This window comes from Ictalurus punctatus, chromosome 28, assembly GCF_001660625.3.
Source record: "Ictalurus punctatus breed USDA103 chromosome 28, Coco_2.0, whole genome shotgun sequence".
In the NCBI taxonomy this organism is placed as follows: Eukaryota; Metazoa; Chordata; class Actinopteri; order Siluriformes; family Ictaluridae; genus Ictalurus; species Ictalurus punctatus.
In genome coordinates this window covers 10729689-10756681 of record NC_030443.2, presented here as the reverse complement: position 1 = coordinate 10756681, position 26993 = coordinate 10729689, and the positions used below count along the sequence as shown (strand labels likewise).

At 38.3% G+C, this 26993-nt stretch overlaps 1 protein-coding gene across 12 annotated transcripts in view; it reads right to left on the bottom strand.

Annotated features, from left to right (window-relative positions):
• Positions 1-6767: 6767 nt before the first annotated feature.
• Positions 6768-26993, bottom strand: part of phldb1a (pleckstrin homology-like domain, family B, member 1a) — a 58806-nt gene continuing 38580 nt past the window's right edge. For 5 of the 12 annotated variants that reach the window (XM_017460472.3, XM_017460473.3, XM_047151765.2 and 2 more), the window contains 16 exons: positions 26764-26892; positions 25204-25359; positions 24471-24581; positions 23664-23753; positions 22555-22674; positions 19741-19866; positions 19283-19441; positions 18902-19039; positions 16822-16905; positions 15272-15338; positions 14246-14522; positions 11451-11541; positions 10966-11112; positions 9641-9860; positions 8444-8529; positions 6768-8171 (listed from right to left, as the gene is read on the bottom strand). In XM_017460472.3, the coding sequence (XP_017315961.1) occupies positions 8031-8171; positions 8444-8529; positions 9641-9860; positions 10966-11112; positions 11451-11541; positions 14246-14522; positions 15272-15338; positions 16822-16905; positions 18902-19039; positions 19283-19441; positions 19741-19866; positions 22555-22674; positions 23664-23753; positions 24471-24581; positions 25204-25359; positions 26764-26892 (2142 nt within the window). In that variant the 3' untranslated portion in view covers positions 6768-8030. The remainder of the gene's footprint in view (positions 8172-8443; positions 8530-9640; positions 9861-10965; positions 11113-11450; positions 11542-14245; positions 14523-15271; positions 15339-16821; positions 16906-18901; positions 19040-19282; positions 19442-19740; positions 19867-22554; positions 22675-23663; positions 23754-24470; positions 24582-25203; positions 25360-26763; positions 26893-26993) is intronic. The other 7 variants (XM_017460478.3, XM_017460479.3, XM_017460475.3 and 4 more) reach the window with 7 other exon arrangements.

The following is a 26993-nucleotide window of genomic DNA, read 5'->3' as shown; positions in this document are numbered from 1 at the left end:
AAAAGCATTGCAAAGTTAAGATAATCTTAACTGATAGAGAAAATTATCAATGTGACACTCACTCTATCATTTAATGATGATCTTTGTGTTGTGATGCTTTTGGGAAACTCAGCACTGATTAGTTGAATCGGGTGCATTAAGAAAAACGCTATAATATGCAGGACAGGGGGTAGTCCAGGACCAGGTTAGTGAATGTGTCTAGCCTACTAAACAATATTTGAGAATAATTTGTGATGCATAAAATTAAGCTCTATTACAGAACTGTCCTATGAATTATGGGGTGTCTGGCCATCCTATATTCTCAGACATTCATTCATTCAGTAACCTGCAACCACTTTATCTTTGTCAGGGTTGGGCACAACAATCCTGTGGAGAAGGCAGGACAACTCACCCCAGATAAGATGGCAGTACATCACAGGGCAGCATGCATTTACACATTGACACACTCGCTCACACCTCAGGGCAATTTAACATAGCTAATCCAACAGCATGTTTTGGACAGTAGGAGGAAACTGGAGAACACTGAGGAAACCCATGCAATCACAAGTAGCATATGTGTAACTCAGCACAGACAGTAACCCAAGCTCAGGATTGAACAAGGCACCCTCAGACATAAAGGTATCAGACTGCAATTTTCCTTGTTGCTGGGGTGGTCCCATCATGCATCTTTTGTTCCTTTAGTATGTATGTTTTATCTGGGAAATGTGCATGTGGTGTACCTTTATATGTCTTCTATAGTAAAGGTTTAAAAATGTACATCAGTGGTCCTTAAAGTCCAATTATGCACCATGAATTACTTTTAAAGGTATTAAAAACACATAATAACGGTTCAAAAGATGTACCCTTGATGGTACCACCGAAGCGACAAGAAAGCCTACAAAGTGTAAGTGTAAGCAAAGGCCTCCTGCTAAATAACATAATGGGGTTACAAAAGCATGTTTAACATTTTTTGACATTAGCAGCAGACAGTCTTTCAGGCTTGATGAGAAAGTGCTTCTGTTTACAACTGATTGCTGGTGGCAGGATGAGCATGCTCTCTCTCCATCGCGCAGTCTCCAGAATCAAAGCGACGCGCTTCTGTAGATACTGTGATACAGTAATTCCTCTCCTCCTCTAAGTTGCTTCTTCGGCCTCGGAGATGTAAAAAAGAAAAGCCAGACCTGATGCAATCTTCGCGATTGCGATCGTAACGTGGTCGGGAGTGAGATAATAATGGTTGTTGAAGTGCGGGGATCTTCTCCCAGGAAAGCGCTGACTCTCCCATCTCGCCGTGCGTTAATTGGTCCGCCGGGGCGCCCTGTTTGCGCAAAGCGTGAGAGAAAGTCAGCAATGCACACATGGGTACCTCAGTCACTGACGGCTCTAAAGTTCATGCTGTGGATGCATCAGTCATTGTGCATTGAGTTTTGGGTTTGTTTGTTTTTTCCACTTACAATCTCGTGAAACAATAGCTGATGCTGCACATCACGGTATCCACGGTTGTACAGCGCCCATAGGCCTGCTACACTTCACAGCTGATTAATTAGACAGTGCGAATTAAACGCGCCCTTTAGATCTCTCTCTCTCTCTCTCTCTCTCTCTCTCTCTCTCAAGCCCAGCTGCCCAAATGCATCACTTACACTTATTACGCATATGGGCTTTGGGATTCGGATGCGTGAACACAATTCCGTTTCTCCAAAAGAGACCTCTGGCATATATAACTATAGGAGCGATAAACATTCCAACTGAAAGGTTAAACGTCGCCAAGAGCCCGAGTGGAGCTCTTTATGTAGGGTTTGTTTGTTTGTTTTTCGCTCTGGCCAATCAGAAGTGGCCCCTCCGCCCGCGCAACGCGGAAGTGAAGACGGAGTGAGGGCGCGCGCGCAGCACGCTAACTTCATGTATGGCACATGTTAGTAGCGGTTACATCACAATTTCATCACCGTATCCCTCGGAATTCATTGTTGTCTGTGTGTGTGTTTTCCTCCCCTTCCCCACTCACTTGCACATGCGATCAAAACATTTGAAGTTTGAGAAAATGCCTTGATAGCTTACTGTATCAAACGGCTAGATGTGTTTAAGACCAACAGAGAGAAAGCTGACAGAAATCTCTGCGTTATTTCTTTGCCATCATCTCCTTATTCACTCAGCTAGTGTTTCTGGGGAATTTCCACGAAATAGACAAAGCAATACGTCTGTCTGGTCGCTTTTGTCCGCATACAGTAGGAACAGATCGCATAGGTCTAATTAGCCTGTTTAAACACTAAAGCTTGTGATAATGGCCAATTAACTAATAAGCCGTCTGTTGCATGGAAAGCAGGCGGGACTAGTTTACATGCAGACATTTCGCTGATTTAACACACTGTTCTTGAGAGAAAGTATTAAAACTTGTTTGGGAATGATCCCATTAGTCTTGCATTATAATGTTACACAAGGCAGAGAGGAGGAGAGTCAAGGGCTTATTAAATGGTTAAGTTTATGTCTTTTACACCTGCACTGGTGTTTGGGTATACAGTTATTAATGTAATAGCTTGTACTAAACCATATGGGTGAGCATGTCTGTCTTTCTGTCTGCTGTTTGGACATGTAATACCTGCTGTGCTGGCTGTACTAGGCTATGCTTATGTGTGTTTGCCTACCTTTCTGTCTGCCAGGTGTTTGGCTGCATATACATGTACAAAGCAAAACTCCAATAGGAGTGTTAGTTACTTAAAGACATCAAAGCTGGGCAGATTGACTCCCATGTGGCCACCATTGTCAAGTTGATCTTCAGCAGCTCTGCAACTGTCATGTCAATTCCATCGTGAGATTTCAAGGTGTTCCCTTGCGGCTGGGACGTGACTCACTGGGTAGGCCTGTGTCAAATAATTATCCAGACTAATTCCAAAACTCTTTGCAGTCATTTTTTACTAGGTGCATTATGGTAAATAGAAAAAGTTGTACTATAAAATATTTGGACATTGAAACCAAAAAGTATCAAATTACATTTCTGGAGTAATTAAATAATCGAATCATCTGTTATTAACCATTGAGAAACAGCACAGTCAATTGAGAAGATTTGATCATTTGGAATATCGTCGTAGTATTTGTTTTGCTCTAGTGCTCATATACTGATTCCAGTTGCAGATTATGCACAAGATGAGTCTTAATTGTAGCCTTTTGCTTTTGGAGTATTTTTTTAGTTTCTCAAGATCTAAAATTGTAGTATGTCAGTCAGGGAAGCAGCCAAAATTTAGGAATGCCAAGAGTAACTATGAGGAGATTTTGGAAAAGTGGAAAACCTCAGTGAGATCAGCAAAGGGATAGACAGAGATGGAATGCTAAAAAAAATCTCTCTTTTTTTGACATCAGACAGATTTGGCAGACTGTAGGTAGAAATGCATTGCAAGAGAAAAACTATCAGGGAATCAAGGACTAGGCAGGCTGCGGTTTGCTCAACCGTTTAAAGGATCAAAGTCAAAGTGTGAGGCAACTGGTATTACAGTGATGGAAAACAGAGTGTGTAGAAGAAAATGGTAAAAGTTCACCACTCTAAAAGAACAATATGATATGATGAGTTTAACTAGCTTTATGTATGTATCAGTAAGCTGAACTCTTTAAAAGTCCCATGAAAAAAAGGCGTTTCAGAAACGAACTCCCTGGCAATTTATCTGGTCCACCAATTATTGCATTGCCTGGCCAAATAACAAACAGAGTTCTCACTTCACATGCTAAAAAAGAAGAAAAAAAAACCCCAATACAGTAAATGATATGCCTAAATATGGATTTCTCCATAAATGTTTGCCTGTCCAAACACATGGGTGCCCAAGATAATCATAAATCTATCATCTGTAAACAGGCTAGCAGGACTAAGCCCCCTGCCTTTAAAGGTTAATTGATTTTAGTGTCCACATCATTGCTGGTAACAAATGTCTTAAAGTGGATTATTTTGGATTATTGTGGAACCGAGTGCACCAACACAGAATAGTATGAAGAAGTGACACTGAGGCTGATTTCTTTCTAGCCCAGACTGTAGATCCATGCAGACTATTGTATAGCGATAGCTGTGTCTGTTGATTACATAGAGTAAAAATTTTGAGCTCCATTTGGGCTGATATTTTTAATCCATTTTGTTGATGCATTCGTAACACTTCACTAGCAGTGATTGAGACTGTATATGTGAAATACAGTTGCAGGTGTAATGCACACGTATAAGGTGTATTATTTAATCTGGCATCCCTTTTTCCTCTCAATATGCCTCTGAAGGAGAAAATAAAAGTAGATCAACTAAGCATACATTATCCAATCAAAGTTCAAATTACACAGGACAGATCGCAGAACCATATGGTTTTTTTGTTTGAATGAAAGCATTACATCTTTTCTGTTTACCGTGTGTGTGTGTGTGTGTGTGTGAGAGAGAGAGAGAGAGAGAGAGAGAGAGAGACAGACAGACAGACAGACAGACAGACACACACACACACACACACACACACACACACACACACACACACACACTAGTTTGCCCAGCACCATTCTCATGGCATCAATGAGACCTTGTGATATTATACATTGCTCAACCCTAATAGTTTCATTGTTGTGCTATAGATAGATGTTAGGTTTAGCCCTGTCTAATATTACAACCAGCCCTCACTGATCTATAGTTTAGCTCTAATAGTTAGTCATTTCAAATCTAGGTGGATGAAGTGCTTGAGCCAAAACATTGTAAAATTGGTACTTTGTTAGCATTAGCCGTTAGTGGTGGAATGTTGTGATAATTTCAAGATATGAAGTCTATACAGAGGATGATAAGAAATGACATTAGGTAGGCTATTAAATTGTTCTCTAAAATTTTAGTTAAATTATTGTGAGTAAATTAAAAAAGCATTTATTTAGTGTGTTTTTAATCCATATAAGTGTGTGTGTGTGTGTGTGTGTGTGTGTGTGTATATATATATATATATATATATATATATATATATATATATATATATATATACACACACACACACACACACACACACACAGAGTGCAATAGTTTTAGGCATCCTATAATATAATACCCTATAATATATATATTTTTTATTTTATGACTTCTACATTATCGCGTCAGTACAAAAAACATTTTCAATTCCCAAACATTAGTTTTCTAGCACAAAATTAAATGTTACAGAAAAATGTCAGTAAAGAAAGCAGCATATTACATAAGAGAACACTTTTCAGACAAAAAATACAATGAAGGCTGCTGGGTTTTGCTGCAAAAATAAGAAGCGAGTGCGACAGTCAAAATCTCTGGAAGAACTGTGCCTGGTTCTGCAAGATGCTCAATAAAACTTACAGCTCATTTCCTTGTAAAACTGCACAAACTGTACCGGAGACTGCTATTTTTTTGGTCACACTAAATATTGATTTTTTTTCATTTACTACTGTTTACTGCTCTTTACTATACTATAGAAACATTTAATTTTATTATTCTGCTCTACAGCATTATTTTGCATGTGCCTAAAACTTTGCACAGCACTGTGTATGTATAATGTGTGTGTGTGTATAATCAGGCCACTGTACTTTCTTTTGTGAAGTTAATAATGATACCTTTATAGTATTAAAGTTAGAATGACACCTCCATACCGATATATCAACACACTAAAGTGAGGTAGTGGGCAAAAGTGTGGTGGATATTTCCTCTCCAATTGTAATGAATTCGTGAGTATGAGAGATAGCGAGACTTTTTGTTGTTATTTTTGTCTCAGTAAAGATTAGCAGCTCTGATAGTGGGCTAAGAACTTCACACCCAGATGACACTGTAACAGTGGTAAGTTAATTGCTTTCATCTCTGATACCTGCTGGGGAGGTATTTGAATTTGTAATGGTTTTAATGGAAACTGTAATGGTCCCTGTGGCTTTCTACTGGTAATTTGTTGTCTTCTATTGGTGGCATGTTATGTCTAATGGATCCCATTAAGGGCCAATAATGGTAATGGTTTTAATGGTTAGCTGATGGTTTGTCTTTGTATTTGTAATGGAAACCATTTTTTCCCAGAATTTCTGTGATGGTTTCTATTGAATTTTTTGTTTTCAGCAGGGATGGCACACAGATAATGGTGTTAGAACCCTGACGACATGTTGTACTTTAAACTGTTGTTTTTAATGCACTGAGTGCAGACAGAACACTGAAGAAAAATAACTGCGCCTCAGAGCCGAGAAACAGGAAAACAGTGCTCTCTGCTGGACAGATTCATAAACACATTTCGAGTTCAGTAATGGAAAAAAAATAAGGTTATAAAAAGTTGATGTTGTATAGCAGGTACTGTTATGGGTCACATAAACCCCCCAACCGTATGATTACACCTCAAGGCCGGAAAACATAAAAAAAAAAAAAATTACTGTCACATCTGAGCTGCTTGTTTTCAAATGTATCCGACCATATGCACATCACAGCCCAGTGCCAAAGGCTAAGCTAAATCTAACGAAGCTGTCAATAGCTGTATTTTACCGTTATTTTTAAATTATTAACGGTATTAACAGTCAAATGTGCCTGTGGTCTGTCTCTGGAATTGTCTTGAGGCTTCTGGTATTATTCACTGTTAATATTTGTTTTGTTTAGAAGTCCGTCAGAAAGATTGCTAACTTCATGACAGGTGCGGAAGCCATTTTTCTTTCTCTGCGCACGAGAACAGTTCATCTGTATCTTATTAAACCTGTAACTGAAATCCTAGTGCACTACTTCTTCTTCTTTCCATTCATTTAACATTAAAAATTGCTTTATTTATTAATTTTGACTACATAACGAACACCATAATGCAATTCACACGCTTTGTTACACGTTTTATTTAGGCCTGGTACACACCTCTGTCATTACAATTCATAAGTGTAAATGTGACATGTATAGGCTATACTGTGTATATACACCCTGGAATTTTTGTTAGTATATACTGTTTTGCTCAAATTGGATGAGCACATGTATAAATGAACACTAATGAGGTTACTCTGAGCTTATGTAATAGCATAATATAAAATGCATATCATATGCATAATATTATATTTCGACATAATTGCAATACAGGATGCTTTGAACCTGAATAAATAAGAAAACAGTATAAAATAATAGTGAAGCACTACTGCATTTTGTTTGTTTTTGGGTTTTTTTTTAACCCTGAAAGAAGATAACATTTTGCAAGGCACATACGGCCACACAATCACAATCAGCACACTCACATGGATCACATCATTGTACCTGAACGTGTTGACAGAATGAAATGCCGGACTTTTGAAGTTCACCTTTGGCAAGTCTCACGGTATAATGACAAACACTTGATCAAATAAAAATGGTCCCCACCAGACATTATTTTTTCAAAATGGAAATACAACAAGAAGTATAATCCCCCCCAACCCCACCCCCACACACACCCTACATAGCATCTTTTTTGTTATACCAGTATGGTTCGGTAATTGACAGTATTTTGCGTTACACGGCACTGATGCAACTTCCTGGTACATGAAATTCATAAGAAATATTATTAGTTTGAGTAGAGATTAACACTATTAATAGAAAGTATCGATGTCACATTTAAACCTCTAAATAGACCTTAGAAAGCATAATTGGTTTTAAATATTTGGCATAAAAAAGTACAATTTGTCCTCCCTTTATTTTATTAATCCAAAAGTGTGCAAAACAAAGTAATTGCATGGAACTGTTGCCACGGATAGTCCCAAAGTGGTTTTATATATATATATATATATATATATATATATATATATATATATATATATATATATATATATTACACATTACACAAATAATAGAATATTTAAAAATATCTAGTTGTATTATAGTCTTTCTTGGTGACTGGCTTGTTTTGAGCACCTTGTTATCTGCGCACCAAGAACAGAACCCTGTCCTCTTCTGGTTAGTATGCATTCATACAAAATCTTTCTGATCTGAATGATACACATCAATCATTTTGGGCTGAAGCAGCATGCCTGAAGTTCAAATATCAGTGGAAAGTTCGGTCCTCCCACACAACTCCACAGAAGTCCTGCCGACGCTTATGGCTAAGTGTTCAGTCAGCTTTCCCTCAGGTCATAAACTGTGTGTAGCCCTCAGCGCCTGTTACTATGACATCCATCCATATTCGCATGGCCTCTGGGGATGGAGCCACCATGAAGTACAGCCGGTCGTGCGTTTTCACACAGAAGGTTAGGGAAGGATTCGGACTCTGTCGGAACAGAACAAAAAAGACAACGTGTGTAGGATGAGGATAACTGACAGGATAACTGTAGAAATGAAGCAGAGTTATATGACGAAAGAACGTGAAGCTGCCTTTGATCTCTCTTTGTGAATGTTGTAAGAAATTATCTTTGTGACAAGATGGTTTTTTTAAACTTGGACAAATTGATTTTTGGGCTGTTGGTTTTGTGGCATATTTACTTATCCAGAAAGTGTAAATACTATAGGGAAAAAAAAGAAGCTCTGTGTTACTCTGTTTACCTTAGTGGCACTGCGTAGGTGGTCGTAGTAAACTTCCTCGATGGCCTGGAAGTAGATGACCCCTTTCAACTTGGTCTCATGCTTGTCTGAAAGCAGAAGAGTGTATTATACATAAAAAAGCTTAAGCATCCCCATACATCTTTTTGTTTTAGCAACATTTTTATAAGCACAGCTGATTGTAAGTAAAAGCTTATCTGGAAATAGCGACAGTAAATAATTAACCTGTTAAGATAATAAGTTGATACTGCAGTCAGTTTATTTGCTTCCCAAATTCTAACTTGTATTTTAAAATGAGAATGTGCTTTCTTTTCAACATTTAAGAAATTACATTTATACCATAAATAAAACAAATTAAACAGAGGCAAAATCTTTAGTGAAAGACAACAGATGGTTAGGATTTGGAGGCCACAGAGTTTCTTGTTACAGGTAGTGTTTTGCATTTGTGGTGGTTTTGCATTTTATTCATTACTGGCATATCTGTCACAGTCAGCATCACGCAAGGGACCAAAACCAGCATGTACACAAAAATTGTTCACAAAAAGCTATATACAAAATATAAATAAATAATATATAAAAATAAATAAATAAAACCCTTCTCAGCAGCGTTTCCACAATATAAACTGTCATTTGAAATAACTCTACAGCTAAAGGTGATTTCTTTCAATCTCATTGAAAGAAATATGTCGAGGGGTTTTTTATTGTTAAAACATCTGCCTATTATTATATAACCATTTATTTTTATAATTATGCATCCTTAAAATTAACCAAATATACTTAGTAAATTGGGCTAATTTGTTTCTGTTTCATGAGCTGCAAGTCTCATGTTGTTAGTTATGAACAAGGCATCGGTAAATCTCCCCCTACTACACCCCCCACCCCCATCGCTCTCAAACACAGGGCTGGAGAAAGTGTTGCAGATTATTTCATCATCATCATCATCATCATCATCATCACTACTACTACTAACATGGGGAGTAAGAGGGTGAAAAGGCTACACACGTGAGCTACGTGTGTGTGTATGTATGAAAGACATTAAAAGTGAGAAAGGCATACCAGTGTGGGGGGAAAAAAAGTGCTATATTTTGAGAAGACTGGCCAAAAACAAGTGAACATTACTTTTGTCCATAGTGCAAGAAACCTTTGTTTTATGCTGGTAAGGTGAAGAACAGAACTTTTTCCACCATTACTAAAACATACCGACATAGTAGGAGAACGTCCTCTTTAGACGGTCAAAGACGAACCAGCGCTTCTTCCACGATTTGATTTTGCCACCCATCTTCACCAGGTGGCCTTTGCACATTTTCTCAGAGACGGTGACGTAGGGACAGGTGTCTATGCAGTGACCTGCTGACTCCACATGGGAGCGTAGGTCAAACTCCTCCTTTCTGATGGGTAAGTAGCGGGTCATTGGACGAGCCTAATCAGGGAAGAATTTAGATTTAAATATAGAGTAGATATGTGAGAATTCTAATGTTGCAAATGTGAAGTGCATTATACCTCATGTATAAACATGAAGAAAAAAAAGCAAAAGAATACATATTTTTGTAGAGGTCACACTCTTTCACTGTGCTTAAAAATGTTCTACTGTGTACAATCATGAAGTGAGCTTTTAACCAGTGAGATTTTATGCTGCTTTTGGTTGAATTTACATTTTCCCCCAAACAATATGTCTATGTCTCTTTTTGGCCGGTAAACCTGCATTATCTGGTGTGTGTGTGTGTGTGTGTGTGTGTGTGTGAGAGAGAGAGAGAGACACCAAATGTCTGCAAAACAGATTCAGCTGCTTGATTAAAAAAAAAAAACAAATAACAAATTAAGAATAGCCTAAACAGTTTAAAATATAAGACCATGTGAATGCAAATTAAAAGACTATATAGCACTTAAGGCATTTAATCTGTAAAATGTGATTTTAGACATGTTTTAAAAGCTCAAAAAACAAACACTTTCATAGCTTACTGAATAGTTTTTCTAAATATTCATTTTATGGGCAGTTCATGTTACATTTGTAAGGTCTACACGGCCTAATGTGTTGTCATTCCATCTCTAATCCCTCGCTTTAGCCATGTGCCTTTACTTTTTCCTTGCCTTTTTATCACTCAATCCTGTTTTCCTCTAACCATCTGTCTGTCCTCTCATGTGCCTTAAGTCTTTTCACTGCAATCTGACTCGTACCTTCATGTTCCCTCCTGGGTACTCCCAGAATGACCCCATAATCACTTTTCACACATTTGGTTTAAACACTCACCTTGGAGCTAGAGGCACTTCGTTTCAGCTCAGAACTGTATTTTCCGCTAAGACCCATGGCCCTTTAAAACCTCGAAATTGACATTTGCCTGACCGCAGTGATAGCTCGGAGATCAATGTGAAAACCTGCTTCTTTAAGCATTTTCTTAACCTCAAGACACTAAAAGTACATGTTATGTCTGAAAGGATTCACTGGCAGACTGCGCTCTGAGAGTGCCATTGATCTGCAAGCAGCTGGTATTCTCTCATGTTTGTCTTCGTCGTAGACCTGCACTGACCTGAGAGCTTTGCTTTTCTCTCATCTTGACCTCCTCATCTACTAATCTCTGCCGATGCGCAGTCTCTTCCTGCAGCCTCCTCTCCACCTCCTCTCGCCTCTTCCTCTCCTCCTCCAGCAGCTGCCTTCGTGCCTGTGCCTCCCTCTCCTGAGAGAGAGACAGACACCAAGAGGGAGACAGAGAAACAGAAAGAAAAGGGCATTGAACTAATAGTGAAAGATGAAACAGACTGAAGGAAAAATACATTTGCAAAAGCCCACAGTGAGAGGTTACAAGGGACGTATGAAAAAATCATTTCACAGGAGAACATCAATATGTGTATTACTCTAGGTGAACTTGTTAAGAGCCTGTCTTTCATGTCAGTGTCTCTTTGTGAGTGTGAAAAGAATATTCACTGCTGCAGAAACAAAGGGAGTTGACATGCCATTTTGAAATTCATAAGAGAGATTACATTTCATAGACAATTAAAGTTTAATGGGACTCACACGACTCTCCACCAGTCTGGCTTTTTCCTGTTGAGCCTCCTTCAGCATCTTCTCCATTTCCTCAAGCCTCAGCCCAGCCAGGCCGCTACCACTGAGACACAAATACACTCTGTTACTACAATATGAAAGCTCACAACTGGAGGTTGTGGTATTGAACATAAATGCTCACACACCACACAGTTACTTTGTTTTCACTCAGAGTCTGCAGGAAAGATCCTCAACTGTCAAAAGTGCTCGTTTGAATCAATTTCTTCCTGTTGCAACTCATTCTTCCAGGAACAGACCGCTGACCCATGTACAAGCCCTTAGGTAAGTTTTTTCCATTTTAGAAGAAAAAAATATTCTGACTGTAGGTTGAGACCCAGGAGCTCTAATTCTGACATATTAAAACATCAAAGGGCATAAAAACACAGACCAGAAACCGAGTAAAATCCTTCCCAAGGTCCATCTCTTCTAGAATTTAAAAATAGGGCACAATCAAGAGAATATCCTTTCTCGGCTGACAAAATACTGAAACCCCCACCCCTTTCTAAGGGGAATACATAATATGGCAGGCTCCCCTTGTTCTGCCTCGGGACACGACCCAACTCTGAACAGGTGAGCAATCTCTTGTCTCTTGTATGGTTGGTGGTTGTCATGGCAACAGGCCGGGTAACTTTGTACAAGGAGAGGAATGCAAAGAAAAACATGTTTAAGGGGAAATTGGGCAGGATGACCCGTTGTCAGGGGAACAGAGGCAGACAAGGGTTCCCATGGAGACCATCTCTCAGGGGCATTGGCAAGGCCAGTCATTCCGGGCCCTGAACTGACCCGACCTGAACAAACTTTAGTTGACAGTTTGTTCTTACCAGTGGTAATTAAGTGCAACACTGGTAAAATATTACTACACACAGTAATTGGAGTTGTTTTCATAGGTTTGCATGAGTAAAGAGGTGAGTCCAGACAAAAAACTTTTGGCGTTTAGAGAAAATTAAATAAAGAAATAACTGAACTAACAGATTTAATTTTTTTCAACTAAGTGACTATAAAGATAGGGTTTCTGTTTTCCTCATGTAAATAATGTAATGTGCCTTAAAAAGATTATTATAATGAAAAAAAAAAAACAACAACAACAACAACCAGTAGACACTGTACTGCACCAATGTCTGTGCCTTTTGGAGTCTTTTCTATGCTGTGGCTGTGGTGTTTCTCATCCTACACAAAAATTTGTTATTAGATAAGAGGCCTGATAAGAGGTAGAAATAGACTAGACAGTATTTAGCATACAAAAGAAAAGTATTCAACCCCCTGGAATTTAGCAGATTTGTTTGAATAAAAATGATAGACACACATTCTTCCTGTCACTATTTTTACTGCAAACCCATGATATATTACAGTGAATTTTCAAAGTCAAAATTCATTTTTGGTCAGCAAGTATTTCAAAGAAAAGCTGAAAAATGCTGCTTGCCTAAGCATTCAACCCCCAGGTTCCAGAAGCTCTAGGTGAAAGATATTGTCTTGACAAAGACACACTGACTTATAACTGGCTTCTACCTGTGAAATATTAAAACTAAAGCTAAATTATTAAAGTTCCCATTTTCTTGACAAAAACACCTCAGTTGAACTACCATTGTAGAGACTGTCAGTCTGAAGGAAATGAGTGAAAAATGAAGACAAAGGAGTATTCTAAAGAAGTTAAAGATATGTTTATAGAATTTAATAATTTAGGATTAGGGCATAAAGTCATATTTAAGAGGTTGGATATCCCAGTAAGCATTGTTTGATCAATAGTGAGTAAGTGGAAGCTGTATCACACCATCCAAGCACTACTTAAACAAGGCTGTCCCTCAAAACTCAGTGATAAAACATGACCGAAAATGGTGAGGGAAGACACAGTGAAGCCAACAGTCACTCTGAATGAGTTAAAGAGTACAGTGGCTGAGAGTGGAGTGAAAGTGCTACGTGCAATGCAAACTTAATGCAGGCCATACTTCAATTAACAGCGAAATATGGTGGTGGCAGCATCATGCACCAGGGGATGCTTTTCATCCTCAGAATCTGAGCTTCTTTTAAGAATTGAAGAGAGAATGGATAGAGAAAGATACAGGGGATATTAATTGCTTCAATCTGTTTTTAAAAAATAAATAAATAAATAAAATAAATAAAAAATAAAGCTTGGGAAAAACACCTTTCAGGAGGACAATGGTCCCAAACACAGAAGTGGTTAAAAAATAAAAAGGTGAATATTCTACAGTGGTCAAGTCCAAGTACAGATCTGAATTAATTAACAATCTGTGGCACTGATTGAAAAATTCCAGTTGACAAACAACAACCAACCAACTTGACGAACGTGGAGCAAATCTGCCTGTAAGAATGGGAGAAAATCTCAGTGTGCAAAGCTTTTAGGAACTTACCCCAACAGACTTAAAGCTGTTATTGCAGCAAAAGGAGGTTCTACCAAGTAGTAGTCTGAAGACGTTGAACACTTATGCAAGCAGCATTTTTTTTTTACTTTTCTTTTTTTTATCTGCTGACAATAATTTTTTACTCTGACTTTTGCAATAAAAATACTGGCCGGAACAATTTGTGTGTCATTTGTAATCCAGATGAATCTGATCAGGGCTCTGATCAAGCTTAATCAGGGTTGATCTCAGTCATTAATGGTGATCTCAGAATGGAACAGAGTTTGTAAATGTTAAAATCTAAAAGTATTTTACCTGAAAAAACCATACATCTAGATGATTCCCTACAAAGCTCAGATGCTTTGGGCCAAGCCAATGTTTTCAAATCACTGAAGTGCCCCCTCTGTCTCTCACCTTTCCGGTGAACAGGTGGAATTGTTTCCAGTGGATATGCTGGTCTCCATGCTGTCAGAGCTCTCCAGACTGAGTGTGTCGTAAGCTGGGCCACCTGCAGAGGGTGCTTGATGGTGCAGGATGGAATGGTGCACCAGTGGGGCCACTGGAGCAGGGAATGGGCCAATTAACTGGGAATGAGAGCCCTGTGGCACCCCCCAGTGGCATTGCAGGTCCATTTCGTGCCTTGGTTTCAGTTCAGTGCTGAGATATCTGGAGTCGTCACATGTTTGGAGCCCTATGCAAATGCATAAAGAGACAAATCTGAACAATGGCAGGAGAATGACGATAGGCAACCAAGGTGATCCACTTTGTTTATTCACAGCTTTTATAAAATCCTTTTCCCAACAGTGTTGCACAATGCAGCCCCTGGAGGAGAAATATTCAACTAAAATTTCTAAAGGTCCATTTATATATAAAATTCCTTGCTTACAAAGGTCCAGATAATCGATTAACATGACAGAATGGTGACAACAGTTATCTTTTATTGCATAACCGTTATGGTACCTTTTTGTCCAATTGTCTTTAAACATTGCATTTTCATTGTGGCTTTTCTTTAAACAAGCCCTATTGTTAGTTGATAAAGTAAAAATCTTTGAAATCACTGGTATGATGAGCTGCCTTCAGCTAATTAAGTTAACCTAAATGCAAGTTATTGTAAAACAAATGATCTACTGAAATATATGCTGGGTGCACAACCAGACCATATTCTGCTAGTTGATGCCTCATGTACTAGATTATGGCACATTTATGTATACTGTTAAAATGTCAAAGATTTTGCCCCAAGCCAGTAGATACCAAGACAAGACCATACAAGCCTCAGACATTTTGGCCTAAGTCAATTCTTTTCAAATCTCAGAAACGTATCCTCTATGCTTCACCTTTCAGGTGAACAGGTGGGGTTGTTGCCAATGGATAGACAGGTCCCGTATAAGCAGTTAATATGATATACAGAAGTATGTTCATACCATTGGTAAGCTGTTTTACCTTTGCCCTCAAGAGCAAGTTTCTTGGAATCTGAATCCAGATGAGGGGTTGACAGGTCTGGCAGGCTCTAGTGAGGCAACAATGTGGTACAAAACAATTATTCTACACATCTAATTTAAATAGAAGCATCTACAGTACAGTAAAGTTGATCAAATAGCTGCCTTAATGCTAACACTGCACAATTTGGCTACTGCAAACCATTATTTGTAGAAACTATGAAAATCAGAATCCAAAGCAAAACAGAGCTAATAGAATTAAAGTTTATACAGAACAGTCAATAACTGGACAGAGACACGTTTTGTTCTATATTCCAGCACATTTGAAGACATGATGAAATAAAATTATGGATAAGATGTTAAAGTACATTATGACACACATCTTTTCACTCCAAATATTATACGAGACATGCTACTGAATTTTTGATGGTCATCTAATGTTCTTTTTGAGAAAAATGTTTGGTGTAAATCTTTGACACATAATGCAAAGTAAGTGCTTTTTTTTTTTACAATCAATAATAATAAAACACAAACTCACACTACAGATTAAATAATAATCTACAGGTTATTATTTTAATTTCACAGAAATATTGGGACAGTATGAAATTTGAGATTTTGTTTGATCAGAAATTATAATGCTTTCTACATAAGAGAAACTTCCAACTCAACACTATAAAACTCTGTAATATTTTTCTGTAATCTCTGTGTATTGTTATGCAAATGCACATGTGCCAAATGTATGCACATGAATATATATATATATATATATATATATATATATATATATATATATATATATATATATATATATATATACACACAGTGTATATACACTTTGGAATAAGGCTGTAACATAACAAAATGTGGAAGAAGTTGAAGCGCTGTGAATACTTTCCGGATGCACTGTATATATATAAAATATGAATCAATTTTAAATTTTCATATAGTTACCCACGTGTAACTAAAATTGTTTTAGAACTTCATGGTAAATGCTTTACTATCAATAAGTGCTTGAGGAAATCCAAAAATCATGCATCGTCTAACATCTGGAAATGAGACTAAAAAAAGACAAAAGAAAAAACTAAGGCTGAAATTCTGAACTTTAACCTCATAGTCATAATTTAAAATCCAGACTGTTGGAGTATCTAAACTGTATTACTGTCCAATGATTTACACACCTCCATGTGTAGAATATATTCAGCCATGTCCAAATCTCAAATAATTTCCATGCACAGTTATATAAGCCTTAAAAAGACAGCACCTCTTTTCTCCATATGATTTAGCACATATATTTATAATATTAGATAGAGCAAATAAAACCACGTGGAACACACACCTCAGCAGAAAGAGGCTGGGCAGGGTCACATTGTGACATGTGGCTAGAGAGGCCAGGGTCAGCTACTATAGCTTGGAATGATTGGACAGGCGCCATTGTGGAGGGATCAACATTGTGCAGATGTCAGACAATGCATGATTTATGGGTTTCCTCAAGCACTTATTGATAGTAAAGGATTGTATTACTGCAGACTGTGTGTGTGTGTGTGTGTGTGTTACCTTGGTTGGCGTGTTTCTGCCTGCAATTCCAGCGTTGGGTTGTGTGGACGTCCCATTTGCTCCATCCTGCTTACACATGTGTATCTGAGAAGACAGAAAAGAGAATGACACTGTGCAGCCTAATAATCAAGTAATAATTCAACTGACTGCTTAATCTGAATGAAAAATATTCAAGTAGACACCTACACGAAGTCAGAGTTGTAAACCAAATGAAGTCAATCCAAATGAAATTTCTATTTTGATAATCTGATAAGTAATTTGTTAAATTAAATAATCATCATGTAACTTTTACAAGTGAAATATGTGCATTTGCATAACAATACACAGTGAGTACAGTAATATATTACAACCCCAATTCCAATAAAGTTGGGACGCTGTGTAAAATGTAAATAAATGTAAATAAAAACAGAATGCAATGATTTTCAAATCTCATAAACCCATGTGTTACTCACAATAGAACATAGAAAACGTATCAAATGTTTAAACTGAGGAAATGTACCATTTTAAGAAAAAAATATGGTAATTTGAATTTGATGGCTGCAACAGGTCTCAAAAAAGTTGGGATGGGGCAACAAAAGGCTGGAAAAGTAAGTGTTACTAAAAAGAAACAGCTGGAAATATTTTGCAACTAATCAGGTTAACTGGCAACAGGTCAGTAACAGGACTGGGTTTAAAAAGAGTATCTTCGAGAGGCAGAGTCTCTCAGAAGTAAATATGGGATGGAATCTTGATGGAAGCATATGTTGCTCTAAAACCTGTATATACCTTTCAGAATTGATTGTGCCTTTCCAGAAGTGAAAGCCGCCCATTCCACAGGCACTAATGCACCCGCATACCATCAGAGATGCAGGCTTTTGAACTGAGTGCTGATAAAAATCCGGAAGGCCCTTTTCCTTCTTAGTTTTAATTTCAAATTTCCATTCGTCTGACCACAGAACAGTTTTCCACTTTGCCTCAGTCCATTTTAAAGGAGCTTTGGCCCAGAGAAGACAGCTAAGTTTCTGGATCATGTTCACATGTGGCTTCTGTGTTCAAAGACAATGAGTTCTGGAGGTGTTTCTGAGCCCATGCAGTGATTTCCATTACAGAATCATGCCTGTTTTTAATGCAGTGCCGCCTGAGGGCCCAAAGATCACGGGCGTGCAATATTGATTTTCACCCTTGTCCCTTGTACACAGAGATTTCTCTTCTTTTGTTGATATTATGTACTGTAGATAATGAGTTATTCATAGTCTTCACAATTTCACGTTGAAGAACATTATTCTGAAATTGTTCCACAAATTGTAGATGTAGTTTTTCGCAGATTGCTGAACCTCTGCCAATCTTTACTTCTGAAAGATTCTGCATCTCTAAGATACTCTTTATACCCAATCATGTTACTGACCTGTTCCCAATTAACCTCCAGCTGTTTCTGTTTAGTAACACTTACTTTTCCAGCATTTTGTTGCCCCCGTCCCAACTTTTTTGAGACGTGTTGCGGCCATCAAATTCAAAATAACCTTTTTTTAAACGGTACGTTTACTCAGTTTAAACATTTGATATGTTTTCTATGTTCTATTGTGAATAACATATGGGTTTATGATATTTGCAAATCATTGCATTCTGTTTTTATTTACATTTATTTACATTTTACACAGCATCCCAACTTTTTTTGGAATTGGAGCTATATATTATATTTAAAAATAACATTATATGGGAGGGTAATTGAATTGACATTTCTAAGCAGTATTGATGCAGGATTTGAAGATGCTTCCTCTTCTCCCTTTGTGTTCAGTAAGGACATTTGGTTGATATCAATGATATCATGCTCTGACTGGCAATTAAAGACTTGATAAACAGATGTGAAGCAACAGAAAATTCATTTGGTTTGACAAATCCTTGCACATAAAAACATAGGCAATCAGACATCTCTAGCCATGTACAAGTACAACACACAGACATAATTGTCAGACTTTCTAAGAAAATACTCTAAACACAACACTGGCTAATGTTAGTGGATGACCCGTGGACGACGACAGAGCGTGTGAGTACAGGAACACAACGACGACACGGGGCGTTATGGCGGGAGAACGGAGTTTACCTGCATGGGTCTGCGTGTAGAGAAAGACTTAGCTGGAAGAGGGGGAGGACAAGCATGGCTAGTATCCCCAATTGCCATGATGTCCTGGTACCAGCACTCTAAATCCAGCCTGGACACCAGAGACTTGTTCCTCTCAGCCTAGGTATTACAAGCAGTGCAAGTGTAAGAAAAAAGGAGCAGAGATGATAGGAGAAGAGGAAAGGGAGATGAAAGAAGAATGATAGAATATATGCAGCCATGTCCAGATCTCAAATACTTTCCATGCACATGAATATATAAGCCATAAAAAGACAGCACCTCTATTCTCCATATGATTTAGCACATATATTTATAATACTAGATAGAGCAAGTGATGGAAAGAAAACCATGTGGAACACACACCTCAGCAGAAAGAGACTGGGCAGGGTCACATTGTGACATGTGGCTAGAGAGGCCAGGGTCAGCTACTATAGCTTGGAATGATTGAACAGGAGCCGTCGTGGATGGTTCAACCTTGTGCATCCCAAAGAGCTGGTTCAACTGACTAACTGTCACATACTCCTTTACCCAGTCAAAACATTGTGTACACAGACAGAGGAGAGAATGTGGTGAAGGCGTTAAAAAGGAGAAAGACACAGAAGCATACTATGTTTAGGAATATGAAATGAGCTTGCTAGATGATCTACGTTCTATTAATAGAGATGAACAAGGACTAGAAGAAATAGCAATGATAAAAGACAGCAATAAATGGAGTCGTAAGAAAGAAGCAGAAAATACATAATGAGAGACGAGTCAAAGAGCACATAGAAAGAATGGATAGGAAATTACACGAAAAGAGAAAGTAAGCTGTACATTCATACCTCGCGAGGGGTATCTGGTGTTACAGCAAGAGAAAGGCAGGAAGTGGTAGGGGCAAAAGAGGTGGCTTGAGATGGGACACAACCACTACCGTACATCTTAAATACATCAGAAAGTCTGAGGTACTCCTGAATACACACAAATCAAAAAGGCACCAACTCACATCTCAGCCTGTACATACTGTTAAATACACAGTCCCAGAACAGTCCAGAGCCCCAACACATCTTTGCAATCTCACTACCACACACACATGCGGCAAGGCCAATTCTTTTGTATTTGCTATACACTGAAGACATCAGTGAGATCAGAAGATGAATATGCAATAATAGATTCAAATTTCAGCTTTAACTTCCTGATATTTACATCTAGATGTGTTAAACAACTTAGACCAATGGCACCTTTGGTAAGCAGACCATTCAATTTTAAGGTGCAGGAACAGATGGCCTTGAAATAAATTAAAGTAATAACACTTATATTTGGTTGCATATCCCTTGCTTGCAATAACTGCACCAACCAGTGACCCACTGACATCACCAAACTGTTGCATTCTTCATTTGTAATGCTTTTCCAGTCTTGTTCTGTAGCTTCTTTCAGTTTTTTTTAGGTGTTTCTTCTTTCCAGTCTTCTCTTCAGTAGGTGAAACCCATGCTAAATTGTATTAAGATCTGGTGAGATTGACTTCCAGTGTAGCCATTGACTTGGCCACTCAAAAACCTTCCACTTTTTCCCCCTGATGAAGTCCACTGTTGAGTTGGCAGTGTGTTTTGGGTCATTGTCTTGCTGCATGACGTTCCTCCCAATTAGACTGGATGCACTTCTCTGTAAATTGGTAGAGAAAATGTTCCTGTAAACTTCTGAATTCATTCTGCTGCTACCATCATGAGTTACACAATCAATAAAGATTAGTGAGCCTGTTCCAGAAGCAGCCTTGCAAGCCCAATCTATGACACTACCTCCACCATGTTTGACTGATGAGCTTGTATGTTTTGGATCATGAGCAGATCCTTTCTTTCTCCTTTCTATCACTTTGGTAGAGGTTAATCTTGGTTCCAGAAATTTTAAGGCTCATCCCTGTATTTCTTTGCGAATTCCAGTCTGGCCTTTGCGAATTCCAGACTCTCATCAGAGTCTTGCTGCTGATGAGTGGTTTGCATCTTGTGGTATGGCCTCTATATTTTGCTCTCTTCTTCAAATGGTGGATTGTGATACCTTCATCCCTGCCCTGTGTAGACTGTTGGTGATGTCACTGACTGTTGTTTTGGGGTTTTTCTTCACAGCTCTAACAATGTTTCTGTCATCAAAAGCTGTTGATGGCCCAAACCAAGAGTTGACATTTGGAACTATTAATTGTTTAAGCAAGCAATCTGAAAGATTGATAGCGCACACCTGGGCAGCTAGAAATATCTATCAGTCACATTTTCCAGTATTTTTGATCACTTGAAAAATGTGTGGGTTCAAACAAAAGGTGCCAAGTTGTTTAACACATCCAGATGTAAATATCAAGAATTGAAAGCTCAAATTCTTGCCTATCATCTCATATTCATCCTTTAATCTCAAACCCAAATTTATTCAGTATATAGCAAAAGAATTGGCCTTGCCATTCCAAATCTTTCAGAGGGGACTGTAGGTCACCTGCCCATCACATCCTAACACCCGCACTCCTACTCATCCATACAGCTGAAGACTGGAAAAAGACTAGGCAGCGTTTTTCTAATCTTCAACTGTCCAGTTTCAGTGAACTTGTGAATACTCTAGTATTAGATTATTCTTCGCATATAGTAGTGGAACCTGATGTGGTCTTCTGCTGGTGTAGCCGATGTTTTTGACAATGTTTGCATTCTGAGATGTTTTTCTGTTCATCGTGGTTGTAAAGAGTGGTTATTTGAGTTACCATAGCCCTCCAGGCAGCTTGAACCATTCTGGTCACTGTCCTGTGAAGGCTGTCTCCACAAAACTGCTGATCACTAGATGTTTATTTTGTTGTTTTTTTGCATCATTCTGTGTACATCATTAGGCACCAGCAACCATGCCACAATCAAAGGCACTGAGATAGCATTTTCACCATTCTGATGTTTGATGTGAACATTAACTCTTCAGTTAATGTTGAAGCTCTTCAGTATGTGCATGATTATATGCATTGTGCTGCTGCCACATGATCGCCTGATCGGACAACTGCATAAATAAGCAGGTGCTCAGGTACAGGTGTTCGTATTAAAATGACCAGTGAGTGTACACTATATATATAGTGTATAATCACCTTCCTCTATGAAAATACTGCCACAGACTTGTTAGTTTGAATGCAATTAATAAATGATAAGCCGGCCACTCGGTGCAATTTCCGCCATGCAGAAATGAAAACCGCAATCACAGCACAAACCTTAGTCTCACTTCACACTGACCTGTACATAAAAAGTAGTCAACTACCCTTGCATTACACAGTTATACATAGGCAGATGCAGAAAAAGCAGTCTACTGAGTAACATGCATCTTCTGTCCCACCTTCAATCTGTGTTAATGTTTAAGTATTTTGTTTAAGTATTTTGTTAAACAATAATCATAGATACACCAGTGTTCTGTGTAATGGAAGGTTACACATAATCAGGACTACATGATGACTACTGTAGTAGAGCACCATGTTGTTAATTTCTCAAGCTACATTTCTCAAGCTACTTAAAATCTGTCACTTTTGGTATTGCATTCTAGCTAAATACGTTTACACCTCTTTACTAATCAGCATTCCCTTACAAAAGGTGTCTGGTAAAAGACTCCTGAAATAGTCCAGATAGCCATCAAGCACCAGCATGCCACTCGTTTACCTCCTGAGGCCTGATGGGGCAAGAGTGAGAGGTGGAGCTTTGGATGCAGGGAGCAGGAAGTTGGGGATGCTGGATAAGGACTTCATTGGAAAGGTCTGATTCGCTGATATGTAGAACGTCCTGTTTTGAATATCAGTTGTCGGAATGAACTACAGGGGTCATTTTTAAACAAATAAAATCACCATTAAACATCTCAGAGCTGCTGTGCTATATAACTCCCCTCCCTTGTTTCTTTTACATATTTAATAGACAAGCAGTGAGGCATTGCAACAGAGTTTATCGCCTGTGGCAAGAGCCTAGATTAGATGTTTACATCATTGCCAGAGACAGTGAAACAGATCCTATAGATATTAGTAGTATCTTTTACAGCTGCAATCAAAATTATTCAACCCTCATGGCAAATCATGTTTATTGTCAAAATTTACAGACTTTCAGCTGTTTTCAATGAACAAATCAAACAAAAGCAATTGAAACAGTTCAACACAATGAACGCTTCAAGTGGTTTCCCCAAATTCAACTGAAAATACCGCTTATAATGACTTCTCCAGTTTCAAAATTATTCAACCCCCTGAATAGAATCCCTCACAACAGCACAAATATGCAAAACAGGTGTTGTCTCAAGCACACCTGATGCAACTAATCAAGGGCTTCATTAGTTGCACCAGCTGTGCTTGAGCTGGAAAACATGAAATACCTGAACTGGTTAGGGGTAGAAAATGCATGAAATACCTGAACTGGCAAGGGGCAGAACATTCATTAAATACCTGGACAGGGCAGAAAAAGCAAACAGCTGAAAGTGTTTACATTTTGACAATAAACCTGATTTGCAATGGGGGTTGAATAATTTTGATTGCAACTGTAGTATGCCAAAGATATGGGTGGATATTTCAACACCCAGCACAAAGTTCTGAGCTAGCAAGCAAACATCAACCCATGAATATTGATGATGCTCAAGAAGAAAACAAGTCTGTCTAGAGAGTCTACAAACGAGGGCCTGTCAGATCAACGGCAGTGAAGAGTGAAGGGGCCTGATATTATCAGACAACACTAAAAGATTCTTGGCTTGTAAAACGCTGGGAATTCTGCTGGTGTCGGTCATGTGTTCTTACCTCCTGCATGCTGTTAGAGGAACTGGGGAAAGTCTTCCCTCCAGTCAAACTTATGTATCTCCTTTCCAGGGTAGCCAGTCTCTCCTTCTCCTGTGTGATTCATACAATATTAAAGAAGCAGAATGTTTATGGCATGTGACTGAATAAATGAAGTATTTGAATGCATGTGAATAATAATAATAATAATAATAATAATAATAATAATAATAATAATAAGTCTAAAATGTTATAGTGCCATACATAGGAAACTAGGTTTATGCTGCTTAAACCACAGAAGGTGAAAACTGAACTTCATAACTGAATTGAAAACTGAGCATCATAAGGAGGCAAGATAAATTTGAATGTTTTATATTTGCTTTTATTTATTAATCTTGAATAATGTTTTCTGGTCGCTACTATTTAACTTAATATTTCCTCAATTTCTTAGGTGGGAAGAGATCCAGTGTAAAAATCGGCCTCGAACACACAGTGATACTAAATCCCATACACCTTCCTGTTCACTGTGTACTCACTAGATGGGGTATAATATCATTGCAGAAACTACAAAATACCTGCACCATAAAACACTATTTATGTCATGTGCCAGGCTAAATATTGCCTGGCTAAAAGAGGAGTCTAAACAATAGAGTCTTTCATAGTGCATTTGTGTTGTTTTAACATCATGTAACTATGCCATGGAGTTGGACTGCAATGTAAAAAGCTACAGGCCTGTTTCTTCAAAGTAGTGTTTCACTAATTGATTGGGTGGTTAAATAATGAATACTCCATTTAGTCAACTAATCATGCCCATCAGTACATTGAACTGACCTTGTGTAGCATTTGCAGGGCCATGGTTCGGTCTTTAGCCATCCTCTCACAATCTTGAGCTGCCTGCACGCCTAGCTGGTTGGCCTGCATCTCAAGGGCAGCCATTTTCTCCTAGAGGTATATGAGAAATGCAGACTTAGACATGATTCCCATGTCCCATATTAGTAATAATCACAATGTGAGCGCTGATTTGTTTCATCCCCCCAACAAAATGTTACATTAACTTTGTTACATTTACTTGAGTAACGTTTTTTTTTTAAGTACTTTTAAGAGTAGGTTTAACTGGCCATACATATAGTCTTACTCAAGTTCATTTTTAATCACAGAAATGTACTTTTACTTGTCTACGTTCAGTGTCGTTCCTCTGTTACTGTTAAATATTAATGAATATATGTAATTTTAATAATTAGTTTATATCACGTATGATGAAGTAGCGAGGCTCGCGATACGCTGCAGTGGTCTGAATGCAGACGCAACAACCGCTCACTTTTTTAGCGGCTCAGTCCTGGATGATAATATCCGAAGAGGGGGAATACATGAGCGAGGAAGGACACACACACGCGTGCACACGCAAACACTCACTACACACACTTTCTCTTCTGTTCTGTTATGAGTAATTCTTTTTATAAGTAGCTTTACTTGTAACTTGGGTAAAGTTTTGGCTACTCTACCCACCTCAGACCAACACACGCTGCAGCAGCCATTAAAATTGTCCAGATACCAATGATCATACCTTTCTCTTGGCCACGCTGCGTTGGTACTCTGCTTTCTCCCGGAGCAGCTGCCGGCTGACTGTCTCCTTCTCCTCCTCCAGACTGCTCTCGCGTTCCAACTGGCGGAACTCCAGGTCCTCAAAGCGCTTTGAGCCAGACTCCAGAGCCTCGGCCTTCTGCAGACAGAACGGAGACGGAGCGGAGACGTGGACAGAGAGACAGACCAACAGGTGGACAAGAAAAATAGACAGATGAACACAAATGCCTCAGTGACTCTATTGTCACTTGTCATCTGTTTCTATGCAGTTCAGAAAACCTCCACCTGATAAAAATAGTGTATAATAAATTGTTGGGAGTGAAGAAGAACTCCATGTGATTCCTTGGATCCTTTGCGATATCAGTCGATTAGTGAGATTTTTTTTTGTTAAAACATGCAAAGCAAGCAAGCAGCTGAAATTTGTTAGCATATGAAAAACAGGCAATAATAAAACAACATGCAAAGACTGAGAACAACAATCCACATGAGTAGAAAAAAAAACAACAAGGGTCAAATACTTTCTTATATAACAGTGAGTGAATTCTACAAAACAGAACACCAGAGAAAGTGTCAAAGAGAAACCAGCCAACATACTCTGGAGCTGTTCACACAATACACAAGTGCTATGAAGATAAGAAGACTGTATTTTTTTTTATAATCTTTTCTCTTCTAAATATCATTTCAATATTATTTAGCTAGAAAACAAAGCAATTAAAAAAATGCACCTGTAGGGTAAAGTGCCCTTGTCATTTGATCTCCCTGGTTATGTTTAAATGAACACTACTAATCCGATTATTTTCTGATTTCTGGATCAGATTTTTCAAGTAGTCAGGATACCACAATATCTTAAATTAAAGCTGTTATTAGATTTCATGAAATCTGAGCATGTATACAAAAACAACCTGAAAAAAAGCTTGTCTTCCTATTTGGATAAATTCTTGGAAAAAGTACAGAATTATATGCAAATGCATATTTGCCAGTGAACTGATTTCAACTGTGTTTCTAACCAATCGACAATAAATACTCTACGGATTACAAATGTATTGTGTATGTGAAGAAAATGAAACGATGTAAAGTTTATCAATACCACTCTACTGTTTGGTCGATAAAATAATTGAACTACTTACAAGCTACTTGATTCAAAAAGTGCCTTCCAGGTCTCTACTGGAAAATCTAATTAAACTGCTAGCCCTGCAACTTGTAGCGATGCTACTAAAAGAAATCTGATTATCAGCTGACTCTAGACCCAGAGTTTTATTATTATCACATTACCGAAGTGCATGTAAACGTGTCGCCAAAATCTGATTTTCTGCAGTTATCAGATTATTTTGTACATGCAAATGCACTCACTGTAAACAAGCCTATCGCAGTGTCCTCTAAGTAGTTAGCTTTTTGTGCTTTCTTTTTTTTTAAAACTCCCTACTCATTCATTTTGTTCAATATTGCCTTGGCTCTCCTTTCCTTTTATTTTAGGTGAACATTTGTCCTTGGGTTTTTTTTTGTGTTGTTGATGCTCCATAGGGCAGAAGGAGAGGAGACTGACCCTGCCAAGCTGTTCCTGTAAGTGCTCCCTCAGAGACTCGGGGCATTTGTGAAGCTGGCTCTTCAGCTCACTGTACCCATCCCTCAACCTGGCCAGGACGTCACGCTCGGCTGAGACGTTAGCCCTCCCCTATGAAACAATAAACATATACACACATACATATACACACAAATACACACAAGCATGTGCACACACAGAGCAAACCAGGGACAAGGGAGAGGAAGAAACAA